General features: G+C 39.9%; 1 protein-coding gene across 6 annotated transcripts in view; it reads right to left on the reverse strand.

The window, feature by feature from the left end:
- Nucleotides 1–27,841, reverse strand: part of LTBP1 (latent transforming growth factor beta binding protein 1) — a 740,867-nt gene that overhangs the window by 266,538 nt on the left and 446,488 nt on the right. For all 6 annotated transcript variants that reach the window (XM_049870392.1, XM_049870391.1, XM_049870390.1 and 3 more), the window contains 2 exons: nucleotides 8,335–8,437; nucleotides 3,121–3,192 (listed from right to left, as the gene is read on the reverse strand). In XM_049870392.1, coding sequence (XP_049726349.1) covers nucleotides 3,121–3,192; nucleotides 8,335–8,437 — 175 coding nt within the window. The remainder of the gene's footprint in view (nucleotides 1–3,120; nucleotides 3,193–8,334; nucleotides 8,438–27,841) is intronic.

Below are 27,841 nucleotides of genomic sequence, written 5' to 3' on the forward strand. Positions count from 1 at the left end.
ATTTCCCTGTAGTCTGCACTTTGTCTGGGCTAAGCTCACTCACATGTCCTAGCCCTTCACAAGTTTGGTTGACCCTATTAACAAAAAGACAATGAAGACTGAACACTACAACCCCAAATGCAATCTGATGGGCACAGACTACAACAAGGTTGTTAACTGCCAATGCCCTGCTCACTGTATTTCTTTAATGCATCCTAAAAATGTGGTAGGACTTCTTTATGTATCCTATGAAATAATAAGTAGGTCTACAATACAGAATATACATTTACTCATTTTGTAGCCATTCATTCATTCTTCTATCCATTTAATTAAATTCAATTGTATCTTAAATTCTACTTAAATTCTATTTTCAAATAGCATTGATTAACCCATCATTCCCACGTCTGCAACTGTTTCTCAGAAAGTAGGTATGTGGAAAATTTGGCAGTGGATATTGGTGATGGTTGTACAATATGATTGATGTTCCAACTGAACTGTAAATGTGAAAAATGTAGGTTTTTACAACAACAAAAAAGTAGCTCTGTGACCTTCGAAATAACCTTCCTGGGTTTCAAAGTGAAATTTCTGTAAATTGGAGATATTCACATCATCTAGCTGGGGCAGGGCTGTGGAATTTAGAGATCATTCACGAAAATTATCTATCATGGTGCCTAACATCTTACTAAATGACAGATGTCATTAACTCTCCCTGTTAATTCTAGTTACTCTATTCATTTCAGTCAATCTAATTTTAGATTGATTCTAGTTTGTCTAACTTTTCCAACATTCTCTCACATATGATTAGGGCTTATAATATTTAAAGGAAAAACTTTTTAAAATATGGTGTCACCTATGTGCATTTCAAAAGAAAATTCTTTAAGTCAACAAAAGCCTTATATACCATAAAAGTTACACAGTTACATTATGGAATTGAACATCTAACTTTAAAAAATTCTCAGGTATTTAAGACATTACTTTAAAATAAAACACCTCAAAGTGAGGTTAACCTATACTTTGTAACATGCTCTTAATCTATTCCATCCATACAATGAAGGGTACAGAGCCCCAGACCAGAAGTCCAAAGACATATGCACTATTCTTGACATGGCTTTTGGTTGAGTAAGACTCTGGGAGGCTCTTTGTTTCTCTGTAATTTCAACATACATATGTATCATGGATTCAATTATGTTCCACAAAAAATGTGTGTAGGAATTTGGCTGGGCCACAATTCCTGGTATTGTGTGATTTTCCTATATGTTGTAAATCCTGCCTCTATGATGTTAATGAGGGAAGATAGGCGGCCCTTGTGTTAGTGAGGCAGGACTCAATCTATAATAGTAGATTGTGTCTTGAGGCAATCTCTTGAGATATAAAGAGAGAACCAAGCAGAGAGACAGGTGGATCTCATACCACCAAGAAAGCAGTGCCAGGAGCAGAGCGTGTCCTTTGGACCTGGAGTTCCTGTGTGGAGAAGCTCTTAGTCCAGGGGAATATTGATGAGGAGGCTGACAGAGAGAGAAAGTCTTCCCCTGGAACTGACGCCCTGAATTTGGACTTTTAGCCTACTTTACTGTGAGGAAATAAACTTCTCTTTGTTAAAGCCATCCACTTGTGGTATTTCTGTCATAGCAGCACTGGATGGCTAAGATAACATATCTCCAAGTTAATGATAACAACACCTTCATTCTAGACATTTAAAGGGAAATTAGGAACATTCATTGGACATCAGACAAAGTAAATGAACCAAAATATATCATATAAAGGGTATTAACCTAGGCATTGGTAAATATAAATTACAATCTCAGCTCTATGTAGCCACAGAAGAGTCACTTAACCTTTCTGGGCTTGAGTTTCCTCATTTATAAAATGTAGACATTGGACTAGATGATCTTTGAGATTCTCTTTGCTTGTAAAACTTCACTCTACTGTCCAAAATAAATTGAGCAAAATTTCACATTTAGTGTGATGGTTACTTTTATGTGTCAATTTGGTTAAGCTATGGTAGCTTGGTCAAAACACTAGTCTAGACATTGTTATGAAGTAGTTGCACGTGATTAAATCAGTTGGCCTTAAGTAAAGCAGATTACTATCTCTAATGTGGGTAGGCCTCTTCTAATCAGTTGAAGGCCTTAAGAGCGAAAAGGGAGATTTCCTGAGGGAGTATTCTGCCTCCAGTCTATAAATAGACATTTTGCCAGCATTCCTCTCACTCCCCAGTGCCTGATGTATCAGTTTTTAGCCACAAGACTACCAGAATCTCCAGCCTATTGCCTTCCCTCACCATTGTGTGAGCCAATTCCTCAAAAATCTATCATTCAATCTCTCTTTTTAGCTTTCTCATAAAATGATATATCCCATATCCACTGCCATCGAGTCGACTCTGACTCATAGTGACCTTACAGGACAAAAAACCTCCCCATAGGGTTTCCATGGCTTAAATCTTTATGGAAGCAGGTTGTCACATCTTTCTCCCCCCAAATCATAGATAGATAGATTAGACAGATCAGATAGATAGATGATAGACAGACAGATAGACAGACAGAGAGACAGAGATAGACAGAAAGATAGAGAGAGTGGTGTATCTTACTTTATCTGTTTCTCTAGAGAAGCCAGACTAAGACATTTAGCTACATAGCTTTTTCTATTCCCTAGAAAAAGTGAGTTCACACTGATATTTAGTACCTGAATCAAGTTAGTATGGCTAAGTGTCTTTCTGTAATGGGATTTTAAGGCCGGCAGCAATTTTCTGATGAGCGAAGAAAAGTGGTCTCTGGTTCCCAGGCACTTGTCGGCAGAGAAGATGTTCTGCCAGGTGCGTGGGTGTTTACTTGCCCATGCATGGATGGAAGGTGGCTAGCAGGGAGACCTCAGGGTGCTCTGTAATGTGATCCAAACTCCTGTGGATTTTATCACCAATTAATAGAAGGAAAAAAAGTTTCACAAAGTTTAAACAGTATTGGAGGAATTCTAGCAGCCATACATTAAGTCTCAATATTTCCTTAGCTAAACGCAGTGAACAGGAAGTGTGTCACTGTGTGACCTTCATATGCTGGGCTAATAAGCAATGTGTGGCAAAAAAACACATATTTCTGAAAAAGTCCCATCTGTCAAATCCACACTAATGAATTTGGTGAACCTTACCTTGACAAAAGGTGTTGTTAACGCGCTTATAACCTTGTAGACATTCCATCATTTGGTTATACCCCTGATAAGCTGTAAGGAAAGAAATAATTCTTTGTTACATGCTTAAATTAAATTTGTACAATCCTAAAATGTGATCACCAAGGGTATTTAAGGTATGAATGCATTTAATCATTTATATCAATTCGATATGTACCTCCACAATTTCTTTTATATTCTTTGTTTTTCAATATACCTCATATTTTTCAACAGATACAGTTCCAAGAAGTTGTCACTAAATCATTATTATGGGAATCGAAAGAATCATAAGGCTGTTTTGTATTTTCTTCCAATTGATGATTAAGCATTTACATCACGATGGATCTATTAATTGGCTAATCAATAATGATTAGCTTCAGGCATTTGAATTTTCTTATCCATCATAGGTAACGTGCTCACAGCCCCTGGTTTTCCAGTAACAGTTCCGGGTTATGCCTGCTGTTCCAGCAAAGAATCAATAGCATTCCATATCACTCTCAAAAGTGTCCAAGTTTAGTCAATAAATTATATGCTTGCCTTAATTGTAGGCTTTGGTATCTGAGGTATGAGCTGATTCTTACTACTGTGAACATGGGAAGAAGAGGCAGGTGATGAGAGGAAACTGAGATTAAGAGTTGCTGTGACTGGTTGAATGGTTTATCACTCAGACAACTCTTAATAGAAATATTGTAGTCACTAGTTTATCTAAAAAAATTTTATTTGTTGAGGTTTTGATAACCAAAAGTTAGATCTGTAAGACAACCTGGCATCAATGAATAGAACATAAGAGTTAGGGCCAGAAAGACCTGGGTCCAAATCTTGGCTCTGCCTATCAATAGCTCTCAATGCCTTGGGTAACAACCTTCCTTCAAAGTGCAGTTCTGTAAACTGGGGATATTCACATCTACTAGGAGGGACAGATGGTTGTGGAACATAGTTAAGACTTCATGGAAAATGCCTCCTGCAGTGGCTGACAACTTACTAAATGATAGATGTCATTTCCTCCAATAAGGTATTCTTTTATTAACAGGATAAAGAAACAATAAAAAATGGCTCTAATCAAACTGGGATGGACGGGTAGGCCACTAAAGAAAAAAAAAAAAAGAGACTCAAGTAAAGGGTGAAAGGTGGAAGATGATGCTCCATTTTTCCTTTGGATGATGAAAGTATTCTGCCTTCTACACATGTTCTTTATCCCTCACCACTCATGCAACAGGAGACCTGGTAGCACAATGGTTAAGTGCTCATTTGCTAACTGAAAGGTTGGCAGTTTGAACTCACCTTGTGTCTCCACAGAAGAAAGACCTGGTGATCTGCTGCCATAAAGATTACAGTCAAGAAAACCCTATGGGGCTGTCATATGGGGTTGTTATGAGTCTGAATCGACTTGAAGGTACCCAACAACAACTCATGGAACAGGGTGATATGTATTAGTGGTGACCCTCTCTTCTTTTACTTCCTTTCTTTGCTGTATTTTCCTTCTTCAGACTCCTCTGAGTGCCTAATGAGGAAGCTTAAAGTGAGGAGTCTGGGTGTAGGGTGTAAAAGAAAGGAGATACTGGTATGTGAGGAGTGGGCTGCATTCAGCTCCCTCCCAGTCCTCACGTCTAGTCTTGCTCCACCAATAAAGACACTCTGGAGCAAGCTACCTATAGAGACTGTGCGCTCTCTGCGAATTCTTCAAAGGCAAAGAGATAAAAACTTGTTTTGAAAGTTTCAACACTCATCTGCTTCAAGGCAAAGAGCCAGTTCAGATGGTCTCTTAAAAATCTCTTCAGCTGAAGATTCTATGTTAATTTTCTTCTAAAAATTTCTAAAGGACAAATAACTTATTCTTGCTAAGCACATTTCTAATAGGTTATGGGCAACTTGATGAAATTGTTTGCAAATTTAAAACTAAGTTTTCACAGTAAAAATGATTAAAAAGGAAAGGTCTTTCTGTATGTGGCTAAACAAAAACTTCAGGTATTAAATAAAAGCCACTTATTAAATAAAAGCCTGAAGTTTGAACTACTTGGAGTAAAGACAAAAAAAAAATCATGGAACACAAAACCATAGAGTATAAAGCCAAGGAAAGTCCGCTGTTTTCCAAAATGAATATGATTTAGACAGCAGTACCAATGAAGAAAAGGACAGTTTTTAAAATGACACAGGAAGAATGTGACCCAGAGTGTGTTTCTTGGGAGTGAGTCATTTAAGATGGCACAAACGGAGTAAATGTCAGACATTCATAGTTTACTTCCTTCAGTAATCTACAGGGCCTATCCTGAAGTGGAATCAATCTCCCCACTTCTATACATTAAATGAGCCAAAGTATGGATTTATTTTCATCAACATCTCATAAGAAGTGATAGCAACTTTGTACTTATACATTCTAGTAAATCTATTATCAAGATTAAAATACAGAGCTAACAAAACCATATAAAACAATGAATACTAGATGGCACAATTCTAGATAAAAATGACAAAAGTCAGAAGTGGAAGTTACAGATTAAAAAAGAATTGCACGATTCTCTTTACCCTTGCCTACTGTCCCATTCTTACTGCTCTGAGGTCTAGAGCAGAGAGAAAAGAAAAGCAGCTAAGAAAAAGGTACACACAAAAGGGTAGAAAGGAAGATAAAAATAAAGGAGAAGATGGAAAAAAGCATTAGAGAACATATATTTAGTTCCAAAACAAAGTTGTAAGAATGTTACTGCTCTCATCCTCAATCCTTAGACCAAGCAATGAGAAAGATATTACCCACCACAATGTTCCCACAGACAGACATGGTAAATGGTGGGTAAATAGTAATTAAAAAAAAAAAAAAATTTAGAGTTTTTTTTTTAAATTTTAGATATAGATTCCAGTCTAATGACCCAGAAGACTCAATAGTAAATGGCAATGCTGGGAGTCAAACTCAGGCCTACCTTATTCCAGACTCCATGTTCCTTAAATTATACCACATGTTTCGAGATACACCTCTGGACAAATTACCAAAATAGTATCGTCAACTTGACGTTTTAGTGAGGAGGGCCCATTACACTCAACCCACTTGTTGGAAAACCATATTGCAAATCATTACCAAATCAGCTTAAAAAGTCCACTGTGAACATTTTCTTAGTACTGAATGTCCTTATTTATGTATTTCTTTTATCTAAAGGAGGAGCTCATTAATTATCAGAAACGTTGGTAGGTATTTCCACGAATCATTCTTCTGAAAGAAGACAGGGGCAATATCAACAACAACAACAAAAAAGAAATATACTACAGGGAAAAAAAAAGATTTAGAAAACCAATCAATTTGAGACAATCATTTAAAACAACTTTATTATTAAGGTAGAAGACCAAATAATATATAAGAAAGACATACGGAGTGGTGATTTCAAGATGGCAGATTTTAAATTGAACAGCTTTTTTAAAAGGCAGTTGAGAATATCAAAGTAGAAATCAACAGATTTCTTTAAGAATACATATGGACTAAACTAAAAGCAAAGAAGTTTCCTGGATAAACTGAACGCTTCAAAGGCCAGAGTAGCAGGGGCGGGGGTCTGGGGGCCATGGTTTCAGGGGACATCTAAGTCAATCGGCATAATAAAATCTGTCAAGAAAACATTCTGCATCCCACTTCAGAGAGTGGCTTCTGGGGTCGTAAATGCTAGCCAGCAGCCATCTAAGATGCATCACTGGGTCTCAACCCACCAGGAGCAAAGGAGAATGAAGAACACCAAAGACGCAAGGTAATTATGAGCTCAAGGGACAGAAAGGACCACATAAACCAGAGATTACATCAGCCTGAGACCAGAAGAACTCGATGGTGCCCAGCTACAACCAATGACTGCCCTGACAGGGAACACAACAGAGAACCCCTGAGGGAGCAGAAGAGCAGTGGGATGCAGACCCCAAATTCTCATAAGAAGACCAGACTCAATGGTCTGACTGAGACTAGAAGGACCCCAGTGGTCATGGTCCCCAGACCTGCTGTTGGCCCAAGACAGGAACCATTTCCAAAGCCGATTCTTCAGATAGGGATTGGAGTAGACTATGGGATAGAAAATGATACTGGTGAAGAATGAGCTTTTTGGATCAAGCGGACACATGAGACTATTTTGGCATCTCCTGTCTGGAGGGGAGATGAGAGAGCAGAGGGGGTCAGAAGGTGTCCAAATGGACATGAAAATAGAGAGTGGGGGGAAGGAGTGTGCTATCTCATTAGGAGGAGAGCAATTAGGAGTATATAGCAAGGCGTATGTAAGTTTTTATATGAGAAACTGACTTGATTTGTAAACTTTCACTTAAAGCACAATAAAAGTTGAAAAAAGAATACATAAAAATTATCCAATTGAAGCAAATGAGAAAGTCCTAGCTGCATAAAGTATAAAAACAACAATAAACAATTTTCAGCATTTTGAGACAAAAGAAGAACCTTGAGGAAAATATCACTTGCTCTATTGCCAAAAACAGAGTAGGCATGATAGAGCTTAACTTAAAACAAGTTACCTCTGTCTTCCTAAAAGTTATTTATTAGAAATCAGTTATTCAGAGTTAATGCTACATTTAAAAACTAAAAAGACAAAGTGCAATTAGGAAGAAAGTAATAGAAAAGTACAAACCTAGATTTATTTAAATCAACAGGTTCTGTAAAACAGGCTTTATAGGCTAATCAAAATATGTGAGTGTTAATACTGATTCATGTTATTGAAGACTGTGATAAAAGTGTTGCTGTTGTTGTCAGGTGCTGTCAAGTACTGAATCCTACAGACTATAAATTTCTCATTCACAAATCAGTAACCGATCATTTTTCTACTTTAGCTTTCCTTTCAGTAAAACCTCTTTAAAATCTGTACCATAACAAAAGCTACAATGTAACTATAAATATTAATAAGAATTTAAGAAATTGATTTATTATTTTGAAAGAGATCTTATTTTCTCTTCACCTAAGACAAAAGAAGCTATTTCAGTTCATCACCTCTTGTAAGACCTTCTTTTTTTTAAGTAATCCAACTGAAGAAGGCACTTGATAAGGCCTGCTTATTAAATAAAAGAATCAATGTGAAAACTTCCTCAGACTTGCAAGGTTTCTGCAAGTGAAAATTATAGGACTATCTTCTCGAATCCAATTAGAGTTCTTTGAAAGTCTAATGTTCCTTTGACAATAAAACACCCATCATAAGAAAATAGATATGCTACATTAACTTGCAATGAAATGTCACTTACCAGGCTTCTTGGGGCATTTCTGGCATTTATTAAAGCCCCAGGAGGTGCCTACGGTCCCACAGCAGTCTTCTTGCTTTGACAGGCCAGGGAGCGGTTTGCCACACTGCAGTGATGAGGTGTGAAATATGAAGGTTAATGGAGAGCAACATGTTCAGCTCTAGAACACTGCTGTGCTTCACAGTCGCGTCATAAAACAGTTCCTTTGTTATTGATACAATTAGAGGAAAAACAAAACTTTGAAATGAAACACCAGAACAGAATGAATATGGCACTAAAATGAATAAGCATATGCATATTTCCAAATAAGAGCTCCTTGGCATTTTTAGAGTCTAATAAAAATCTATCACTGCTCAAAGCACTTTGTAAGATTTAAGCTTTCAATGCTATTTTTATCTTAATAACAACCTCAAAACTTAAAAGATTGATATAAACTTTTTATTTTCGTTTCAACTGTCTAATTTTTTCTGTGACTTAATCAGGGAACAGAGCTTCAAGGGTGTGGCGTACGAGTTAAAAGACTGGAGAATGTGGTACCGGTGCCATGTGCAAGATGCTTTTGATCTTCCTGTAATATCCACCTGTTGTCATCGAGTTGATTTCAACTCATAGTGACCCAACAGGACAGAGTAGAACTGCCCCATAGGGTTTCCAAGGAGCGCCTGCCTGGTGGATTCGAACTGCCAGCCTTTCGGTGAGCAGCCACAGCTCTTAACCACTGTGCCACCGGGGCTCCCTGGGGTGCACAGGGTCACTATGAGTCAGATCCCACTCGACAGCACCTAACTACTACTACTATAACGTCAAAGCCTAAGCATGGATAAAAGAAGCCCTGGTGGTGCAGTGGTTAAAGTGCTCAGTCAGCGCTGGGCTGCTAATTGATAGGTCAGCAGTGCGAGCCCACCAGCCACTCCATAGGAGAAAGATGTGGCAGTCTGCTTCCACAAAAATGTACAGCCTTGGAAATCCCACGCAGCAGTTCTACTCTGTTCTCTAGGGTCACTATAAGTCGGAATCAACTCAACAGCAGTGGGTGTGATTTTGGGGTTTAAGCAGGGATAGGAGTCCTTGGATGGCACAAATAGTTAAGTGGTTGACTAGTAACTTTCCACTGGCATTCGAACCCACAGAGGCACCTCAGAAGAAAGGCTTGGCAATCTGCTTCCAAAAGGTCACAGACTTAAAATTTCTATGGAGCAGTTCTACTGTGCAACACCTGGGTCATCATCTGACTCAACAGCAACTAGTACTAGTACTGGAGCAGGGGTAGGATGGGGAGGATGGTACAAAAAAGATTCACCAAAGCCAGATCAGTTCTGGCAGACAACAAAGGTTCTAGGCAGCCAAGTGGTCTGGTCTAGGAAGGCTGGCCAAGGTAGGGAAGTGCTGGAAAGTCTAAGCAAATCCTGCCTAAACAAGTAGAAAGGGGCTTAGAGGCTCTGGGAGCAACCACAGCTGTCGAATGTTAACACACATTTCCTGGTCAACCACAGGAAGTCAGAACAGTCTGCAAAGGGAGGGGCCAAAGTTTGGTCAATTTAGTGGGAGAAAGGTCTAGGAAAATAGATCCTGCTCTATGTACAGATTCAAAGACCAATCAGGTAGAGCAGGCCACCTGGCTCTTCATCCTTCCTGTGCAGGCTAAGCCCAGGCTCACACCTGTGTCTCTCTGAAAAAAACACAAAGCTTCTAAGAGGTCACTCTACCTGCCTCTGCCTCAACCTCTACAACATCCTCCAAATGGTATCCAAAACTTTCCAAAACAAATCTGATCACATTACTGAATAAAAACCTTCAGTGACTCATCAGTTGCCATCGAGTAGATTCTGACTCATGGCAACCCCATGCGTGTCAGAGCAGAACAGTGCTCCATAGGGTTTTCAATAGCTCATTTCACAGAAGTAGATAACCAGGCCTTTCTTCCATAGCTGAGCATTTCTGTTCCTGTCTTAGACAATCTTTCCAGCTATCTCTTCGACCCCCTCAGCCTCTCAAAATCTACCCTTTAGGCATACAAAAACTTTACTTTCTGAACAAAGTGTGCCTTTTGAAAGGCTGTTTCCTCTCCTTGGAATGCTTCCTTTTTCCACCCCCCACTTTTCCTGAAGAAACTCTATTCATCTCTTGAGATGCAGCTCAGGAGAACTATCACCATGATGCCTCCCCTTGTTGCCTCAGTTTCAGTTTCTCACCCTCCTTACTCTACACAACTTTCTACATAGTTCTACTGCCTCTGCTATGCATTTTAACAAAACACGTCTTTTTTTTTTATTTTTTGAGTTTTCACATAGTTTATCTCTTCTTTTTTATTGTGCTTTAGTTGAAAGTTTACAGAGCAAAGTAGTTTCTCATTCAAAAATTCATACACAGAAGGAGGTGGAGCCACATGGCACTGTAGACAGAAGCACCAAGCTATCCCTCTGCAGCAAAGACCTGACCAACTAAGTAAAACAGATACAAACATCAATCCTGGAACCCTAAACATAAAATGAAAGAATAAAGAATTCAATCAAGCACCGAATGGAATAAGAAACTGATAGAGAAGAGAGAATGAAGAGAGTTATGGAGTGGAGGTCCCCTACCAACTAACGTGGCACAGGTTCGCCATCTGGGACTGCAGCCACCAAGGAATGCAGACAGGAAGGCAACTTCATGGAGCTCCCTACAGGAGACAGAGCAGCTGGTAACCAGGGACACACAATTTCCCACCTCCCAACCCTTCTTCCCTATACAAGGCCTCTGCCGCTTTCCAATGGGCTGTGGTCGTTAGGTCGGAAAGACATCAGCTCGCTGCCACCCAGATTCACCATCTTGGACCTCAGCCACCAAAGTCTGGCAGACAGGGAGTACAGGAAGGCAATTTCATGGAGCTCCCAAAATGAGAGAGAGCACCCTGTAATCAGGGATATACCCTTTCCCTCCCCTCACCTTTCTTCCCTGTACTTAGACTTGGGCCACAATCACTCAGCTAGAGAGACACCAGCTCACTGCTGCCTGGGTCTGGCATGCCCCAATCGGCCGGTCCCTTTAGCGTCATTTTTTTTTTTAAATGTTTGTTTTTGATATTGCTTTTTGGGTTTTTTTTTTTTTTTTGCATCTTTCTCTCTCCCTTCTTTCCTTCACCTCCTCCTGCCTAGCTAGCCCTGTTTGCCATCTCTTCCACTTCTTGATGTGCTGTGATTTTTTGCTTTGTTTCCTTTCTTCATTTTCTTCTTTTTTCCTGTTTCTCCTCTCTCTCCTTTCCTTTCTCCAACCCATCCACCCCTGTGCACCACCCCTGCCCCATCTCGAGGGGCTATGCTGCACCACTTGGAATCATAGAATCATAGAACACAGCCTCCCCAGCTTCCCTCAGTGCCATTTTATTTATTTTTCTTTTTTGTTGTTGTTGTTGATGTTGTTTCTTCTCTCTCTCTCTCCCTTCCTTCCTTTCCTTTCTATCACCCACTTAGCCCTGTGCACCATCCCTCTTCTTCCTGGCGGAATGTGCTATACTGCTTGCCTGGAGAGCCTTTGACACATTGCCACCACAGATTTGCGCTGCCCCTATAGGCTGGCTCCCTCAGTGCCATATTTTTTATTTTTCCTTACCTTTCCTTTTCTCTCTTTTCCTTCTCACTCTCCACAGGGCTTGTGATACCTCCACCCCCTTCTGATGGGATGTGCCACTTGGTGAGAGAGACATCATCTTGCAACCACCCTAGTTGCGCCCCGCCCCCAAGAGCCAGCTTTCACAATACCATATATTTTGTTCTTGTTATTTTTATTATTTATTTATTTATTTTGTTTGTGGGTTGGTTGGTTTCTTCTCTTTCCCTCTTTCCTTTCTCCCACCCACCCTAGCCCCATGCGCTGCCCAAGCCCCTTCTAAATAGGCCAAGAGCCACATCACATTCTCTCCCTTCTCACATGTCTATCTGCACCATGCATGCGGCACCATGCCCCCGAGCAGCACCAACGCATTCACCCGGACACCACCCCGTACTGCCCCTGGCCCTGCCCCATTGGCCCCAGTTTGTACTGCAAACTACCCACCCCTACTGTTCCAGCCCCACTGGACCCCACACTACATCATAGTTGACAAAGTGTGCAGAAGTGTCATGCCCACAGGTGAGCAAGCAACAAAACACAACCAGGCTACCTGCCCAGACATAACCAAATACAATAAAAAAGTGGGACGAAACCATCAAATCTGCAATCAGTAAAGAAAATAATTCCTGAATTTCCCAGGGACAGCAGGCAATATAAAAACATATAAAAAAATATGAGAGGATGGCTCCAGAAGGTGACCAAAACAAAACACCGCATGACTTCTGGCAGAAGAAAAGGGACTGGAACTACCTGAAACACAATTGAAAACTCTAACATGCAGGGTTCTCCAGCAGATTAAGGAAAATGAAGACAAAAAGAAAAAGAAAAAAATAACAAAATCATGCAAAATACAGACAAATTCAAGGAAAACACAGACAAAGCAATGAAAGAATTCAGGAAAATAATACAAGAATGAAAGTGTGAAAATAAATAAACAACTACAAATCACACAAAAATAGTAATTAGACATCCAAAAGATAAACAACAAGATTTCAAAAATGCACAGTGCAATAGAAGGTTTTAGGAGCAAATGTGTAACAATGGAAGACAAGATCAGTGAAACTGAAAACAAACCCTTGGATACCACTTTGTTTGAGAAAAATCAGAGAAAAGAATGAAGAAAAACAAAGAAACCCCAAGAAGATGTGGGATACAATCAAAACCAAAAATTTGTGTGTGATCAGGGTTTAGAGCAGGGTGATAAAAAGGAAAACACAGAGAGGATCACTGAAGATTTGCTGACAGAAAACTTAATATTACAACAGATGAAATGCCAACCATCTAAGAAGCTCAAAGAACCCCATATAGGATAGACTCCAAAAGAAAATCACCAAGACATATCATAATCACACTCATTAAAACCAAAGACAAAGAAAGAATTCTGAGAGCACCTCGAGAAACATGAAGTCACATACAAAGGGGAAACAATAAAACTAAACTCTGATAACTCCGCAGAAATCATGCAGGCAAGAAGGCAATTGGATGACATACATAAAATCTTGAAAGAAAAAAACTGCCAACCAATGATAATATATCCTGCAAAACTCTCTCTCAAATATGATGGTGAAATTAGAATGTTTCCAGATAAACACAAATTAAACGAATTTGCAAAAACCAAACCAAATTTACAGAAATTATTATAGGAAATCTTTAGGTTAGAGAACCAACAACATCAGACAACAACCTGAATCTAGGACATAAGACAGCATCAGCCAGGTATCAATCTAGATAATGAACTCTCAAGGGCAAAACAAAATTTAAAAAATTTACAACAAGGAACCAGAGAGGTCATTCTGTAAATAACAACAAAGTCAGAACAATAAAAGAGGGAATAAATGGTGTAGGTATAGAACTTTCAAATGCACAGAAAGCCAAGGCGATATCAAGTAATAAAGACTTGTTTACACTCAGGAAGATAAGTGTAAATTTCAAGGTAACCACAAAGAAAGTTAACAAACGTACTCAACAAAATAAAGAAGAAAAACATAAAGTCTCAGTAAACACAGAATCTACAAAAACTAAAGAAATGAAAAAAAAAATCCATAAACAAAAGGAATTCAGTACAGAAACTTACAGAAACAACAACAACAACAACAAAAAAGTCAGGACCACGAAAAAAAGCAATACTAAATGACAGCAATAAACTCACATCTATCAATAATCACACTGAACAAAAATGGCTTAAATGCATCCATAAAGAGATAGAGAGTGACAGAATGGATTAAAAAAAACAGGACCCATCAATATGCTGTCTAAAAGAGACATGCCTTAGAAACACAGACATAAATATATTAAAAATCAAAGGATGGAAAAAAGATATATTATGCAAACAGAAGCCAAAAAAGAGCAGGAGTAGCAATATTAACCTCAAATGAAACAGACTTTAAAACAAAACCCACCATAAAAGGCAAGGAAGGACATTATATAATGATTAAAGGGACAATCCACCATCAGGAAATACCATAATAAATATCTATTCATCTGATATAAGGCTCCGAAATACATAAAACAAACTCTAACGGCACTCGAAAGAAAAACTGACAGTTCCACAATAATGGCAGAACACTCCAAGACACCACTCTTGGTAAAGGACAGAAAATCAAGAAAGAAACTCAACGAAGATACGGAAGATTTAAAGGCCACAATCAAGCAACTTGACTTCATAACAAATATAGAACACTCCACCCAACAGCAGCAAAGTACACACTCTTTTCCAAATCCTTTGGAATGTACTCCAGAATAGACCACACCTTAGCCCACAAAGCAACCCTCAACAAAATCCAAACACTGAGATAATGCAAAGCATCTTCTGATCACAATGCCAAAAAAGTAGAAATTCATAATAGGAAGCGCAAAGAACAAAAATTTTTTAAAAATGGAAGCTGAACAACACCTTGCTTAAAAACTACTGAGTAGCAGAAGAAATCAAAGGAGGAATCAAAAAATTCCAAGAATCAAACAAGAATGAAAACATATCATACCAAAACCTTTAGGACATAGCAAAGGCAGTGCTCAGAGATCAATTTATAGCAACATATACACATATTAAAAGAAAGGACAAAATCAAAACATTAGCTATACAACTCAAACAAATAGAAACAGAACAGCAAAAGAAGCCCAGAGCCACCAGAAGAAAGTATTAAATATCAGAGCAGAAATAAATGAAATAGAGAATAGAAAAACAATAAGAAGAATCAACAAAACCAAAAGTTGGTTCTTTGAAAGGAATGATTAAATCGACAAACCACTGGCCAAACTGACTATAGAAAAACAAGAGAGGATGCAAATAACCCAAATAAGAAGTGAGATGGGGGGTGGGGGGGCGGGGGGAAGCATTACAACAGACCCAACTGAATTAAAAAGGATCATAACAGAATACTATAAAAAACTATACTCCAACAAATTTGAAAACCTAGAGGAAATGGACAAATTTCTGGAAAATCACTACCTACCTAAATTAACACAAAATGAGGTAGAAAATCTGAACAGATTCATAACAAGAGATTGAAAATATAATTAAAAAAAAACTTCCAACAACAAAAAATAAATAAAATAGCCCTGGCCCAGATGGTTTCACCAGAGACTTCCACCAAACATTCAGAGAAGAGCCTGCACCATGTACTAGGCAAACAATTTCAGAACATAGAAAAAGAAGAGATACTTCTGAATTCATTCTATGAAGCCAGCATAACCCTGATACCAAAAGCTGGCGAAGACACCACAAAAAAATTAAAATTGCAGACAAATACCTCATGAATGTAGATGCAAAAATTCGCAACAAAATTCTAGCCAATACTCTCTTAACCCAGAACTAAAACCATTTCCAAAGCTCACTCTTTAAGATCAGGCTGGGCTATAAAACATAAACTAATACTCACGAAGAGTGTGCTTCTTAGTTTAAACACATACACGAGACCAAATAGGCAGCTCCTGTACAGAGGCAGGATGAGAAGGCAGGAAGGGACAGGAGCTAGCTGGATGGACATGAGAAACCCAGGGTGGAAAGGGGGAGTGTTCTGTCATATTATTACAGTATGTATTCATATTAACAGTATGTGTATAAATTTTTGTATGAGAAATTAACTTGAGCTGTAAACTTTCACCTAAAGCGTATTAAAAAAATAAAAATTGTAGCCAATAGAATTCAGCATCATACAAAAAAAATTAAGACACCACAACCAAGTGGGATTCATACCAGGTACCCAAGAATGGTTGAATGTTAGAAATTCAATCAATGTAATATACCACATAAATAGAACAAAAGTAAAGAATCACACAATCACCTCAACTGATGCAGAAAAGGCATTAGATAAAGTCCAACACCCACTTCTGATAAAAACTCTCAATAAAATAGGTGTAGAAGGGAAATTCTTCTACATAATAAAGGCCACCTATACAAAACCAATAGCCAACACAATTATTAATGCAGAGAGGCTGAAAATATTCCCCATGAGAACATGAACAAGATGAGGATGCCCTTTATCACCACTCCTATTTAACATTGTGCTGGAAGTCCCAGCTAGAACAATACGGTAAGAACAAGAAATAAAGGGGATCCAAGTTGAAAAAGAAGAAGTAAAACTACCCTATTTGCAGATAACGTGATACTATCCATACGGAGGCACAAGAAAACTACTGGAATTAATAAAAGATTCAGCAGAGTAGCGGGATACAAGATAAACATACACAAATCAGTTGGATTCCTATATACCAATAAAGAGAACTACTAGCCCCTCCAAAAATAAAATACTTAGGAATAAATCTAGGGATGTAAAAGACAACTACAAAACACTACTGCAAGAAAACAAAAGAGGCCTACTGTAATGGATTAAATTGTGTCCCCCCAAGATATGTGTCAACTTGGTTAGGCAATGATTCCCAGTATTGTATGACTGTCCTCCATTTTGTGATTACAATTTTATGTTGAGAGGATTAGGGTGGGATTGTAACACCACCCTTACTCAGGTCACCTCCCTGATCCAAGGTAAAGGGAGTTTCCCTGGCTTGTGGCCTGCACCACCTTTTATCTCTCAAGAGGTAAAAGGAAAGGGAAGCAAGCAAAGAGTTGGGGGCCTCATACCACCAAGAATGCAGCATCAGGAGCAGAGCATGTCCTTTGGACCCAGGGTTCCTGAGCCTGAAAAGCTGCTTGACCAGGGGAAGATTGAGGACAAGGACTTCTTCCAGAGCCGACAGAGAGAAAAAGCCTTCCCCTGGAGCTGACGCCCTGAATTTGGACTTGTAACCTACTAGACTGTGAGAAAATAAATTTCTCTTTGTTGAAGCCATCCACTTGTGGTACTTCTGTTATGGCAGCACTAGATGACTAAGACAACTACCAAAAAAAAAAAAAAAACCTATGGCCTCAGAAGAGGACGTGGAACCAGGGATATCATTGCTGATGACAGATGGATCCTGACTGAAAGCAGAGAATACCAGGAGGATGTTTACCTGTGTTTTACTGACTATGCAGTTATTTGACTGTGTGGGTCATACCAAATTATGGATAACACTGTGAAGAGTAGGAATTCCAGAACACTTAATTGTGCTCATGAGGAACCTGTACATAGATCAACAAGCAGTTGTTTGGACAGAACAAGGGGATACTGAGTCGTTTAAAGGCAGAAGAGGTGTGTGTCAGAGTTTTATCCTTTCACTATACCTATTCAATCTCTGTGCTGAGAAAATAATCTGAGAAGCTGGACTATGTGAAGAACAGGGTTGGAAGAAGACTCAGGAACAACCTGCATTATGCAGATGACACAACCTTGCTTGCTGAATGTGAAGAGGACTTGAAGCACTTACTAATGAAGATCAAAGATCACAGCCTTCAGTATGGATTACACCTCAACATAAAGAAAACAAAAATCCTCAGAACTGGACCAATATGCCAATTCATGATAAACAGAGAAAAGACTGAAGTTGTCAAGGATTTTATTTTACTCGGATCCACAATCAACACGCATGGAAGCAGCAGTCAAGAAATCAAAGATGCGCTACATGGGCAAATCTGCTGCAAAAGACCTCTTTAAAGTGTTGAAAAGCAATGATGTCACCTTGAAGACTAAGGTGCACCTGACCAAAGTCATGGTATTTTCAATCACATCATACGTATGTGAAAGCTGGACAATGAATAAGGAAGACCAAAGAAGAACTGATGCCTTTGAATTGTGATGCTGGTGAAGAATACTGAATATACCATGGACTGCCAAAAGAACGAACAAATCTGTCTTGGAAGAAGTACAACCAGAATGCTCCTTAGAAGCAAGGATGGTGAGGCTGCATCTTACATACTTTGGACATGTTGTTAGAAGGGATCAGTCCCTGGAGGACATCATGCTTGGTAAAGTACAGGGTCATGGAAAAGAGGCAGACCTGCAACAAGATGTACTGACACAGTGTTGCAACAATGGGCTCAAGCATAACAACAATTGTAAGAATGGTGCAGGACCGGCCAGTATTTCCTACTGTGGCACACAGCATCGCTGTGAGTTGGAACCAACTCAACGTCACCCAACAACAACAACAATATTGCCATCGAGTTGGTTCTGACTCATAGCGACGCTATAAGGACAGAGTAAAATTGCGCCACAGGGTTTCCAAGGAGCACCTGCTGGATTTGGACTGCCAACTTTTTGGTCAGCAGCCATGGCTCTTAACTATTCTGCCACCAGGGTTTTCAAGAGACCTACATAAATGGCAAAACATACTATGCTTGTGCGTAGACTCAACATTGTGAAAATGTCAATTCTACCTAAAGCAATCTATAAATGCAATGCAATCCCAATCCAAATACTAACAATATTCTTTAAAGAGATGGAAAAACTAATCATTAAACTTTATATGGAAAGGGAAGAGGCCCCAGATAAGGAAAGCACTATTGAAGAGAAAGAATAAAATAGGTGGACACACACTGCCTGACCTCAGAACCTACTATACAGCTATGGCAGTCAGGATAGCCTGGTCCTGGTACAATGATAGATACATTGACCAAGGGAAGAGAGTTGAGAACCCAAATATAAATCTATCCACCTACAGTCACCTGATCTTTGACGAAGACTCAAAGTCCATCAAATGGGGAAAAGACAGTCTTTTTAATAAATGGTGCTGGCAAAACTGGATGTCCATGTGCACAAAAATGAAACAGGACTCATACCTCATGCCATAAACAAAAACTAATTCAAAATGGATCAAAGACCTAAATATAAAATACAAAACTATAGAGGTCATAGAAGAAAAAATAGGATCAATGCCACAGGCCCTAATACACGGCATTAACAGGATACAAACCATAGCTAACAACACACAAACACCAGAAAACAAGCTAAATAACTTGGATCTTCTAAAAATCAAACACCAATTCTCGTCAAAAGACTTCACCAAGGGAATAAGAAGAGAATCCATAGTCTGGGAAAAAAAATTTGGCTAGTGACAAATTTGAAAAAGGTCTAATCTCTAAAATCTGTAGGAAAATCCAACACCTATACAATAGACAAATAATCCAATTAAAAATGGGCAAAAGGTATGGACACTTCACCAAAGAAGACATTCAGGCAGCTAAGAGACACATAAGGAAATGCTAGAGATCACTAGCCATTAGAAAAATGTCAATCAAAACTACAACAAGATACCCTCTCACCCCAACATTACTGGCAAACATCAAAAATAAACAAACAAATAAAATAAAACCAAGATAACAAATGTTGGAGAGGCTGCATGGAGCTTGGAACTCTTTTGCATTGCTGGTGGGAATGTAAAATGGTACAACCACTTCGGAAAACCATATGGTGCTTCCTTAAAAAGCTAGAAATAGAAATACATATGGTCCAGCAATCCCACCGCAGGAATATATCCTAGAGAAATAAAAGCCATCACACGAATAGACATATGCAATCCCATGTTCACTACAGCATGATTCACAATAGCAAAAAGATGGAAACAACTTAAGTGCCCATCAACAGATAACTGTATAAACAAACTATGGTACATACACACAACGGAATATTATGCAACAATAAAGAACAAAGATGAATCTGTGAAACATCTCATATGGATGAATCCAGAGGGCATTACGCTGGGTGAAACAAGTCAGTCACAAAAGGACACTGTATGAGACCATTACTATAAAAACTCATGAAAAGGTTTACACATAAAAAGAAACCTTTGACAGTTACTAGAGAGAGGAGTGGAGGGAAAAACACTAACTAGACAATAGGTAAGTGGTAACTTTGGTGAAGGGCAAAACAGTACACAATACTGGGGAAGTCCACACAACTTGACCAAGGCAAGTTCATGGAAGCTTCATACCAAAAAAAACCAAACCCAGTGCCGCTAAATCGATTCTGACTCACAGCGACCGTATAGGACAGAGTAGAACTCCCCCACAGAGTTTCCAAGGAGCGCCTGGTGGATTCGAACCACCGACCCTTTGGTTAGCAGCCACAGCACTTAACCACTACGCCACCAGGGTTTCCAGAAGCTTCACAGACACACCCAAACTCCCTGAGGGACCAAATTACTGTGCTGAGGTTGGAGATCATGGTCTCAGAGCACATATAGCTCAATTGGCATAACATAGTTTATAAAGAAAATGCCCCACATCCTATTTTGGTGAGTAGCATCTGGGGTCTTAAAAGCTTGTGAGCGGCCATCTAAGATACTCTACTGGTCCCACACCTCATGTGGAGCAAGGGAGGGTGAATAAAACCAAAGACACAAGGGAAAGATTAGTCCAAAGGACTAATGGACCAAAACCACAACAGCCTCCATCAGACTGAGTCTAGCACAACTAGATAGCGCCCAGGTACCACCGACTGCTCTCACAGGGATCACGTTAGAGGGTCCCGGACAGAGCTGGAAAAAAATGTAGAACAAAATTCTAACTCACAAAGAAAACCAGATTTATTAGTCTCACAGAGATTGGCAAAACCCCAAAAAGTATGTGCCCCAGACATCCTTTTAACAATAGTAAAGTTACTCCTGAGGTTCACCCTTGAGCCAAAGGTTAGACAGGTCCATACAACAGAACAAGACTAAATGGGCACACCAGTTTAGGGGCAAGGATGAGAAGACAGGAGGACAAGGAAAGCTAGTAACAGGGAACCCAAGGTAGAGAAGAGGAGACTGTTGAGATGTCGTGGGGTTGCCAATCAGTGTCACAAAACATTATGTGTATTAATTGTTTAATGAAAAATGAATTTCCTCTTGTAAACCTTCATCTAAAGTACAATAAAAAAGTATAATAAAAATGTACAGTAAAAAAAATTATACATAAATTGTTTCATGACATTGGTTGCAATCCTCACACTGTGTCACTACTCTCCCCCTTTCCCTCTCCGTCCCAGGTTCCCTGGTTCCATTCATACAGTTTTCCTGTCCCTTCCTGCCTTCTAGTCTGTTTTTGGGCAGGTGTTGCCCATTTGATCTCATATACTTGATTGATCTAAGAATCACATTCCTCATGTATGTTATTGTTTGTTTTATAGGCCTGCCTAATCTTTGGTTGAAAGCTGAACTTCAAGTGTAGCTTCAGTTCTGAGAAAGAAGTGGGTCGGAGGGCCACAATCTTGGGGGTTCCTCCAGGCTCTGTCACACCAGTAAGTCTGATCTGTTTTGTGAATATGATCTTATTGTTCAATATTTTCCTCCCACTCTGTCTGGAAGCCCTTGTTGTCATCCCCGTCAGAGCAGTAGGTAGTGGTAGCCAGGCACCATCTAAGTTCTTCTGGTCCTGGGGTCTGTAGGCTGTGGTTCATGTGGCCCATTAGTCCTTTGGACTCATTGTTCCCTTGAGTCTTTAGGTTTTTTTCACTTGCCTTTGCTCCAGGCTTAAAAAGACCAATGGTTGTATCTTAGATGGCCACTCGAAAGCTTTTAAGACCCTGACACTACTCACCAAAGTAGGATGTAGAACATTGTCTTTAAGAAATATGCCATGTCAATTGATGGATGCTTCCTGAGTCTATGGTCCTCTGCCTTCAGGCCTGGGAACTTCATCCTATGAGGTGTTTAGTTATGCCTAAGAGGTTTCCCTAACTGTGCCACTTATGAGCTCTATTGTCTATATTAATATATGAGGAGCACCAACAGTCATCTATTTAGAAATTTCCACCACCAAACCTGTATCTGCCAGTGCGTATGTTCACTTACCCTCTCTCACCTCTTGGCATATCTACCTATCTATGTATCCATTTGTTGATTGCTAATACTATTTTTTTTTTAATACTATTGTTATAGAATTGTTCATGCAATAGTAGTTACCATAACCAAAAAGCCAAACCTGTTGCCACTGAATCTATTCCGACTCAGAGCAACCCTACAAGGGCAGGGCAGAAGTGCCCTATAGGTTTCCAAGGAGTGGTGGTAGATTTGAACTACTGACCTATTGCTTAGCAGCTGAAATAATTACCATAGTTGTCCTTTATTCCTGTGTTCCTCTCAGTGTCTTCTCTTGCCTTAGTTATGTTGTGCTGACTTCTCCCATGTTGTGTATCGCCTTTCCCTTCACAAGTATTTACATGTGTCTACTATCTCTTCGGTAATTTTCCCTCCCATCCATGGTAGTCATCAAATAGTTTTTGTTTGTTTGTTTTTGTTCTTCCTGTGTAAGCCTTTTGCTTTTACTTTATAATACCAGACTCATACAATCTTTGCCCTTTTGTGATTATTTCACTCAGCATAACGCCCACCCGTGTCGTGGGATGTTTCGTGGATTCATCATTATTCTTTATCATTGCACAGCGTTCCATTGTGTGTAGGTACCACAGTTTGTTAACCCATTCGTCTGTTCATGGGCACTTAGGTTGCTTCCACCTTTTTGATATTGTGAATAATGCTGCAATGAACATGGCTGTGCATATGTCTATTTGTGTGACGGCTCTTATTTCGTTAGGGTATATACCTAGGAGTGGAATTGCTGGAACATATGGTATTTCTATCTCTACCTTTTTGAGGAAGTGCCATACTGTTTTCCGTAATAGTTGTACCATTTTACAATCCTACCATCAGTGTATATGAGTTCCAACCTCCCCACAAACTCGTCAACATTTGTTATTTCTTCATATGTTCGTTAGCAGCCAGAATGTCTTCTTTGTTGAAATGTCTGTTCATATCCATTGCCTATTCTTAATTGGATTTTTTGTCTTTTTTGTTTCTACTTTTATAGCATTGTGATCAGAGAAGATGCTTTGTATTATTTCAACGTTTTCGAATTTGTTGAGGCTTGCTTTGTGACCTAAAATGTGGTCATTCTGGAGAATGATCCATGAACACTGGAAAAGAATGCGTACTTTGTCACTGTTGGCTTAGTACTCTACATATGTCTATGAGGTCAAGTTGGTTGATTGTGGTGTTTGGATCTTCTGAGTCTTTGCTGGAAACCCTGGTGGTGTAGTGGTTAAGAGCTATGTCTGCTAGCCGAAAGGCTGGCAGTTCAAATCTACCAGGTGCTCCTTGGAAACCCTATGGGGCAGTTCTACTCTGTTCTATAGGGCCACTATGAGTCAGAATCGGCTCAAGGACAATGGGTTTGGTTTCTGGTTTGGGTATCTTTTTTGAATTTCTTTCTAGTTTTTCTGTCCTTCATCGAAAATAGTGTGTTTAAGTCTCCTAGTATTATTGTGGAAGTGTCTTATTTCTCTTTTCAGGGATATCAGAATTTGTTTTATGTATTGTGGAACTCTGTCACTGGATGCATATATATTTATTATGGTTATGTCTTCTTGGTGAATTGACCCTTCAATCGTTACATGATGTCCTTCCTTGTCTTTTACAATAGATTTGCTTTAAAATCTATTTTACCAGAGATTAATATTGCCACTCCTGTTTTTTTTGGTTATTGTTTGCTTGGTACATCTTTTTGAATCCTTTAAGTTTTAGTTTATCTATATCTTTGAGTCTAAGGTATGTCTCTTGCAGACAGTATATTGATGGGTTGTGCTTTTTGTCCAGTCTGCCACTCTCCATCCCTTTTTTGGTGCATTTAGGCCATTTACATTCAGTGTGATTATCAATAGGTATGAGTTCATTACCATCATGTTCTTATGCCTTTTTTGTGGTGTTGACAATTTCCTCGTTCCGCTTAATTTTCTGTTCTGATTTTGTGTGTGTGTGTCTTGTCTTTTTATTTCCACCATTACTTTTGGTTCTGTGTGTACTGAATTTTATAATTTTCTTCTTTTATATTTTGATGAGTAGGTTTGTTGACTTGCTTTGTGGTTACCCTGAAATTCACCTTTATCTTCCTAAGTTTAAAACAGTAATTTATTTCCTGATATTGCCTGGACTTCTCTATACGGAAGTTCTAAACCTATACTCTTTATTCCTCCTTTATGTTCTGAAGTGGTTGTCACTTACAACTGGTCCCCTGTTTTCCGTCTTTTAGGTTTCCTTTATTTTTGACAGTTCTTTATCTGGTTTGAAATCTGTCTGATGTAGTCATGTCTTTTAATCTCAGGTTGTAGTCTAGTGTTTTCATAGTTTTTTGCCTGAAGGGCTCCCTGTAACATTTCTTGTAAAGTTGGTCTGGCTTTTACAAATTCCTTTAATTTCTGTTTATCTAGAAATGTCCTATATTTAAGGGATAATTTTGCTGGATATATAATTGTTGGTTGGCAGTTTTTTTTCTTTCAAAGTTTTATATATAATAACCCACTGCCTTCTTGCGCGCATGGTTTATGCCGAGTAATCAGAACTTAGCCTTATTGATGCCCCTTTGTAGGTGATCTTTCATTTTTCCCAAGCTGCTTTCAGGACTCTTTCTTTGTCTTTGGTTTTGGTAAGTTTGACTACGACATGTCTTGGTGTTGTTCTTTTAGGATCTATCCTGTATGGAGTTCATTGTGCTTCTTGTATGGGTATCTTCCTGTCTTTCATGATATCAAGAAGTTTTCTGTCAGCATATCTTCAACTCTCTCTGTGCTTTTTGTTGACTCCTTCTCTTCTGGGACTCTGATCATGCCTAAGATATTCTTCTTGATGGTGCCCCGCCATAACTCATACTTTCTTCATTTTTTTAAAAATTATTCCTCAAACAGATTATTGTCAAGAGATTGGTCTTGCATTTCGATGATCCTGTCCTTCCATTGTTTCAATTCTCCTCCTGTAACTTTCCATCGAGTTGTCAATTTTTTGTAATTTCATTGTTAAGCTTCTGGATTTCTAGTTGCTATTTCTGTAGTTTCCAATTGTCTTTTTGTCATTTTTTTCTTGTATTGTTTCCCTGAACTCTTCTAGTGTTTTGTCTGTGTTTTCCTTGGTTTTTTGTTTTTCTTGATTCTTTTGAGGACTCTATATACAAGCCGTTTGAATTTCTTATCAGGAAGCTCCGTTACTTATTCTTCCTCAGGGAGGATTTCAGGTTCTTCATTATGGTCACTTGCTGGGCCCTTCTTGATATTAGGTGGTTTACATGTGCAGTCACATCTCCTCTGCCCCTTGCTGGGTGGGTTAAGGGGTAGAATTGAGCCTGGTGGATGCACGCATAGAGGTGCTACCTCGAGTCAGGTGAAGGGATGAAGGAGGATGCTATGGGGGGATGTGCACACAGTCATGGCTCCTCTGCCCCTCACTGGGCAGTTTAATGGAGAGAGTCACGCATGGTAATGCATGTACAGTGGTGCCACCTCACATCAGGTGGTGGGGAGGGAGGAAGGGGCTGCAGGGTGAGGTGGGCAGTCACAGCTCCTCTGCCCCTCATTGGGTGGGTCAAGGGATGAAGTTGTGCCTGGAGGATGCACACACAGAGATGCCACCTTGTTCCAGGTGGGGGAAAGGAAAAGGGAGCAGTGGGCGTGTTCTCTCACTGTCCCACTGCTGCTGCCCTTCACCAGGCACTGGCGGGGGAGACAGTAGGCAGCAGGCAGGTAACACATGCGCAGGCACACCTAGCCTCATTTGTCAGGAGGGCAAGGGGGAGCAGTGGACAGATTGGGAAGGGTAGGGAGGAAGAGGATAGGCTCGTGTTGTGGTTGCCCAGTCAGGCAAGGCAGTCGGGGTATGGGACCCTGTGCCACCTCTGATCAAGAGGATGATGTGAAGGGGAGTGCATTTCTCCGGCTAGGATATCCAAGTGTTACCACCAGCAAGCAGGCCTGTCCACTCTCAAGTGCAAGGATGGGGGGACGCCCATGGACTGGTTGGGTAGGAGAGCTCCCACTGGAACTCGGCAGGTCCACCATCTCCTGCATGCCATTCACCCCTGAGATCAAGGGATGCTGCTCCTGAGTATCTCCACTTCTGGATCCTGGCACCCTCCCTGCTTCTGCTTCTTTCAGTGAACTCTACAGGAGTTCTCTGTCCCTTTTGGGAAAGTCATGAAGGTGCCTTGCTGTTTTTTTCACCCAGGGTAGCTGCTAGCTTTGTCCCAAGTTGGTCACATCAGGCCACTACAGCTGGATGAGCTCCTCTGTTCCGTGTTACTCCTCCTTTGATGCTTTTTCACTCTCCTTTTCCTTCCAATCAGTGTTCAGTTCAGTTTTTAGACCTTCTTTTTTGGTGTTCAGGGTCCCCAGATAGCTATCTGCTTCTGTTTTGCTTATTTTTTTCAGTCTTTGGTGCAAAGGGACATTATGGTGCATGTGTCTTAGCCGCCATCTTGGCTGTACCCTGCATATGAGTTTTATTTATCTTTATACCCCAAAATACAGTACACATTGCAAATGATCAATAAATGCTGAATGACTGAACAAAGGAAACACATGCAAACTAAGTAACTAAAAAACAAACAGGTTGGAATCCTCCCAGGTAAGCAGTAGCTATGTGAAACCCAAAGGAAATTAGCACACATACCAAGGCTAGTGACGAGACTGTAGTGACAGAAAGTCTTGTCAGGAGGTGACCCTGAGAGGATAGCAGGTGGTAGACTCTGGTTACCTGGCAGGCCTCCAGGGTAGAGCTTCTTTCCCTCCAGGTCAAGGCACATAGCATACTGATGGGGCTCCTAAGTTACTACATATCCATGTTGTAAAACAAAGCAAAATGAAAAAAGGCCTAGCCCACTTAATAAAGTTTTCATTACATCATAGCTTTGATGTTCTCAGGTTTTTAATGATTTTGACGGGATACTGTATGCTCTCCAAAACCAGTGTATGATAGCGGTTAAAAACCTGACTCATGAGTTAGAGAGGCCCGTGTGTGAATTCTGGCTCTGAGGCTTCTTACATGTATTATATTGTACAAATCTTCTCATCCACAGCACAGAATATATAATAGTATCTTTTTGATAGACTCAGGAAAGGCAAAAGGAAAAATGTGCAATGTTTACCACTATGCCTGGCACATATAAGTGCTCAGCTATTATTACCATTAGGAGTCCCAGAGTGGTGCAAATGGCTAAACACTTGGCTATAACAGGAAATGTAGCAGTTCAAACCCACCCAGAGGTGCCTCAGGAGAAAGGTGAATCTACCTCCAAAAGGCGACAACCACTGAAAACCTATGGTACACAGTTCTACTCTGACATACATGGGGTCTTGCCATGAGTCAGAATGGACTCTACAGCAACAGTTTTTATTATTATCACCATTATACTGTCCCAGATGCCCTATTTGAGATCCCTACTGTTTGGTGGTTCCCTAGTGAGTTGAAGGCATATGATGGAATAAATCGTGGGTGCTTTGTCAATCAAACAGCTTAGTCTCACTGCCCAACTGAAAGTACCAGACTCCACAGGAAATGGTTCTGTGATGGTTAAGGTTGTGTGTCAACTTGGCCGGGCCATGATTCTCAGTGGCCTGACAGTCATATGATGATGTGATCTCTCCCATGATGAGATTTGATATGATCACCTCCATGATGGGGTCTCCTGTGAGTAGCCATTTAGTTGAAAGAGATTTTCCTTGGATGTGTGGCCTGCATTGAATCTAAGTGGATATTCTGGCAAGGCCCGTGGGCTTTTGCTCGTTCTAGATCCTACAGCTCA

The sequence above is a fragment of the Elephas maximus genome, chromosome 26, assembly GCF_024166365.1.
Source record: "Elephas maximus indicus isolate mEleMax1 chromosome 26, mEleMax1 primary haplotype, whole genome shotgun sequence".
Lineage (NCBI taxonomy): Eukaryota > Metazoa > Chordata > Mammalia > Proboscidea > Elephantidae > Elephas > Elephas maximus.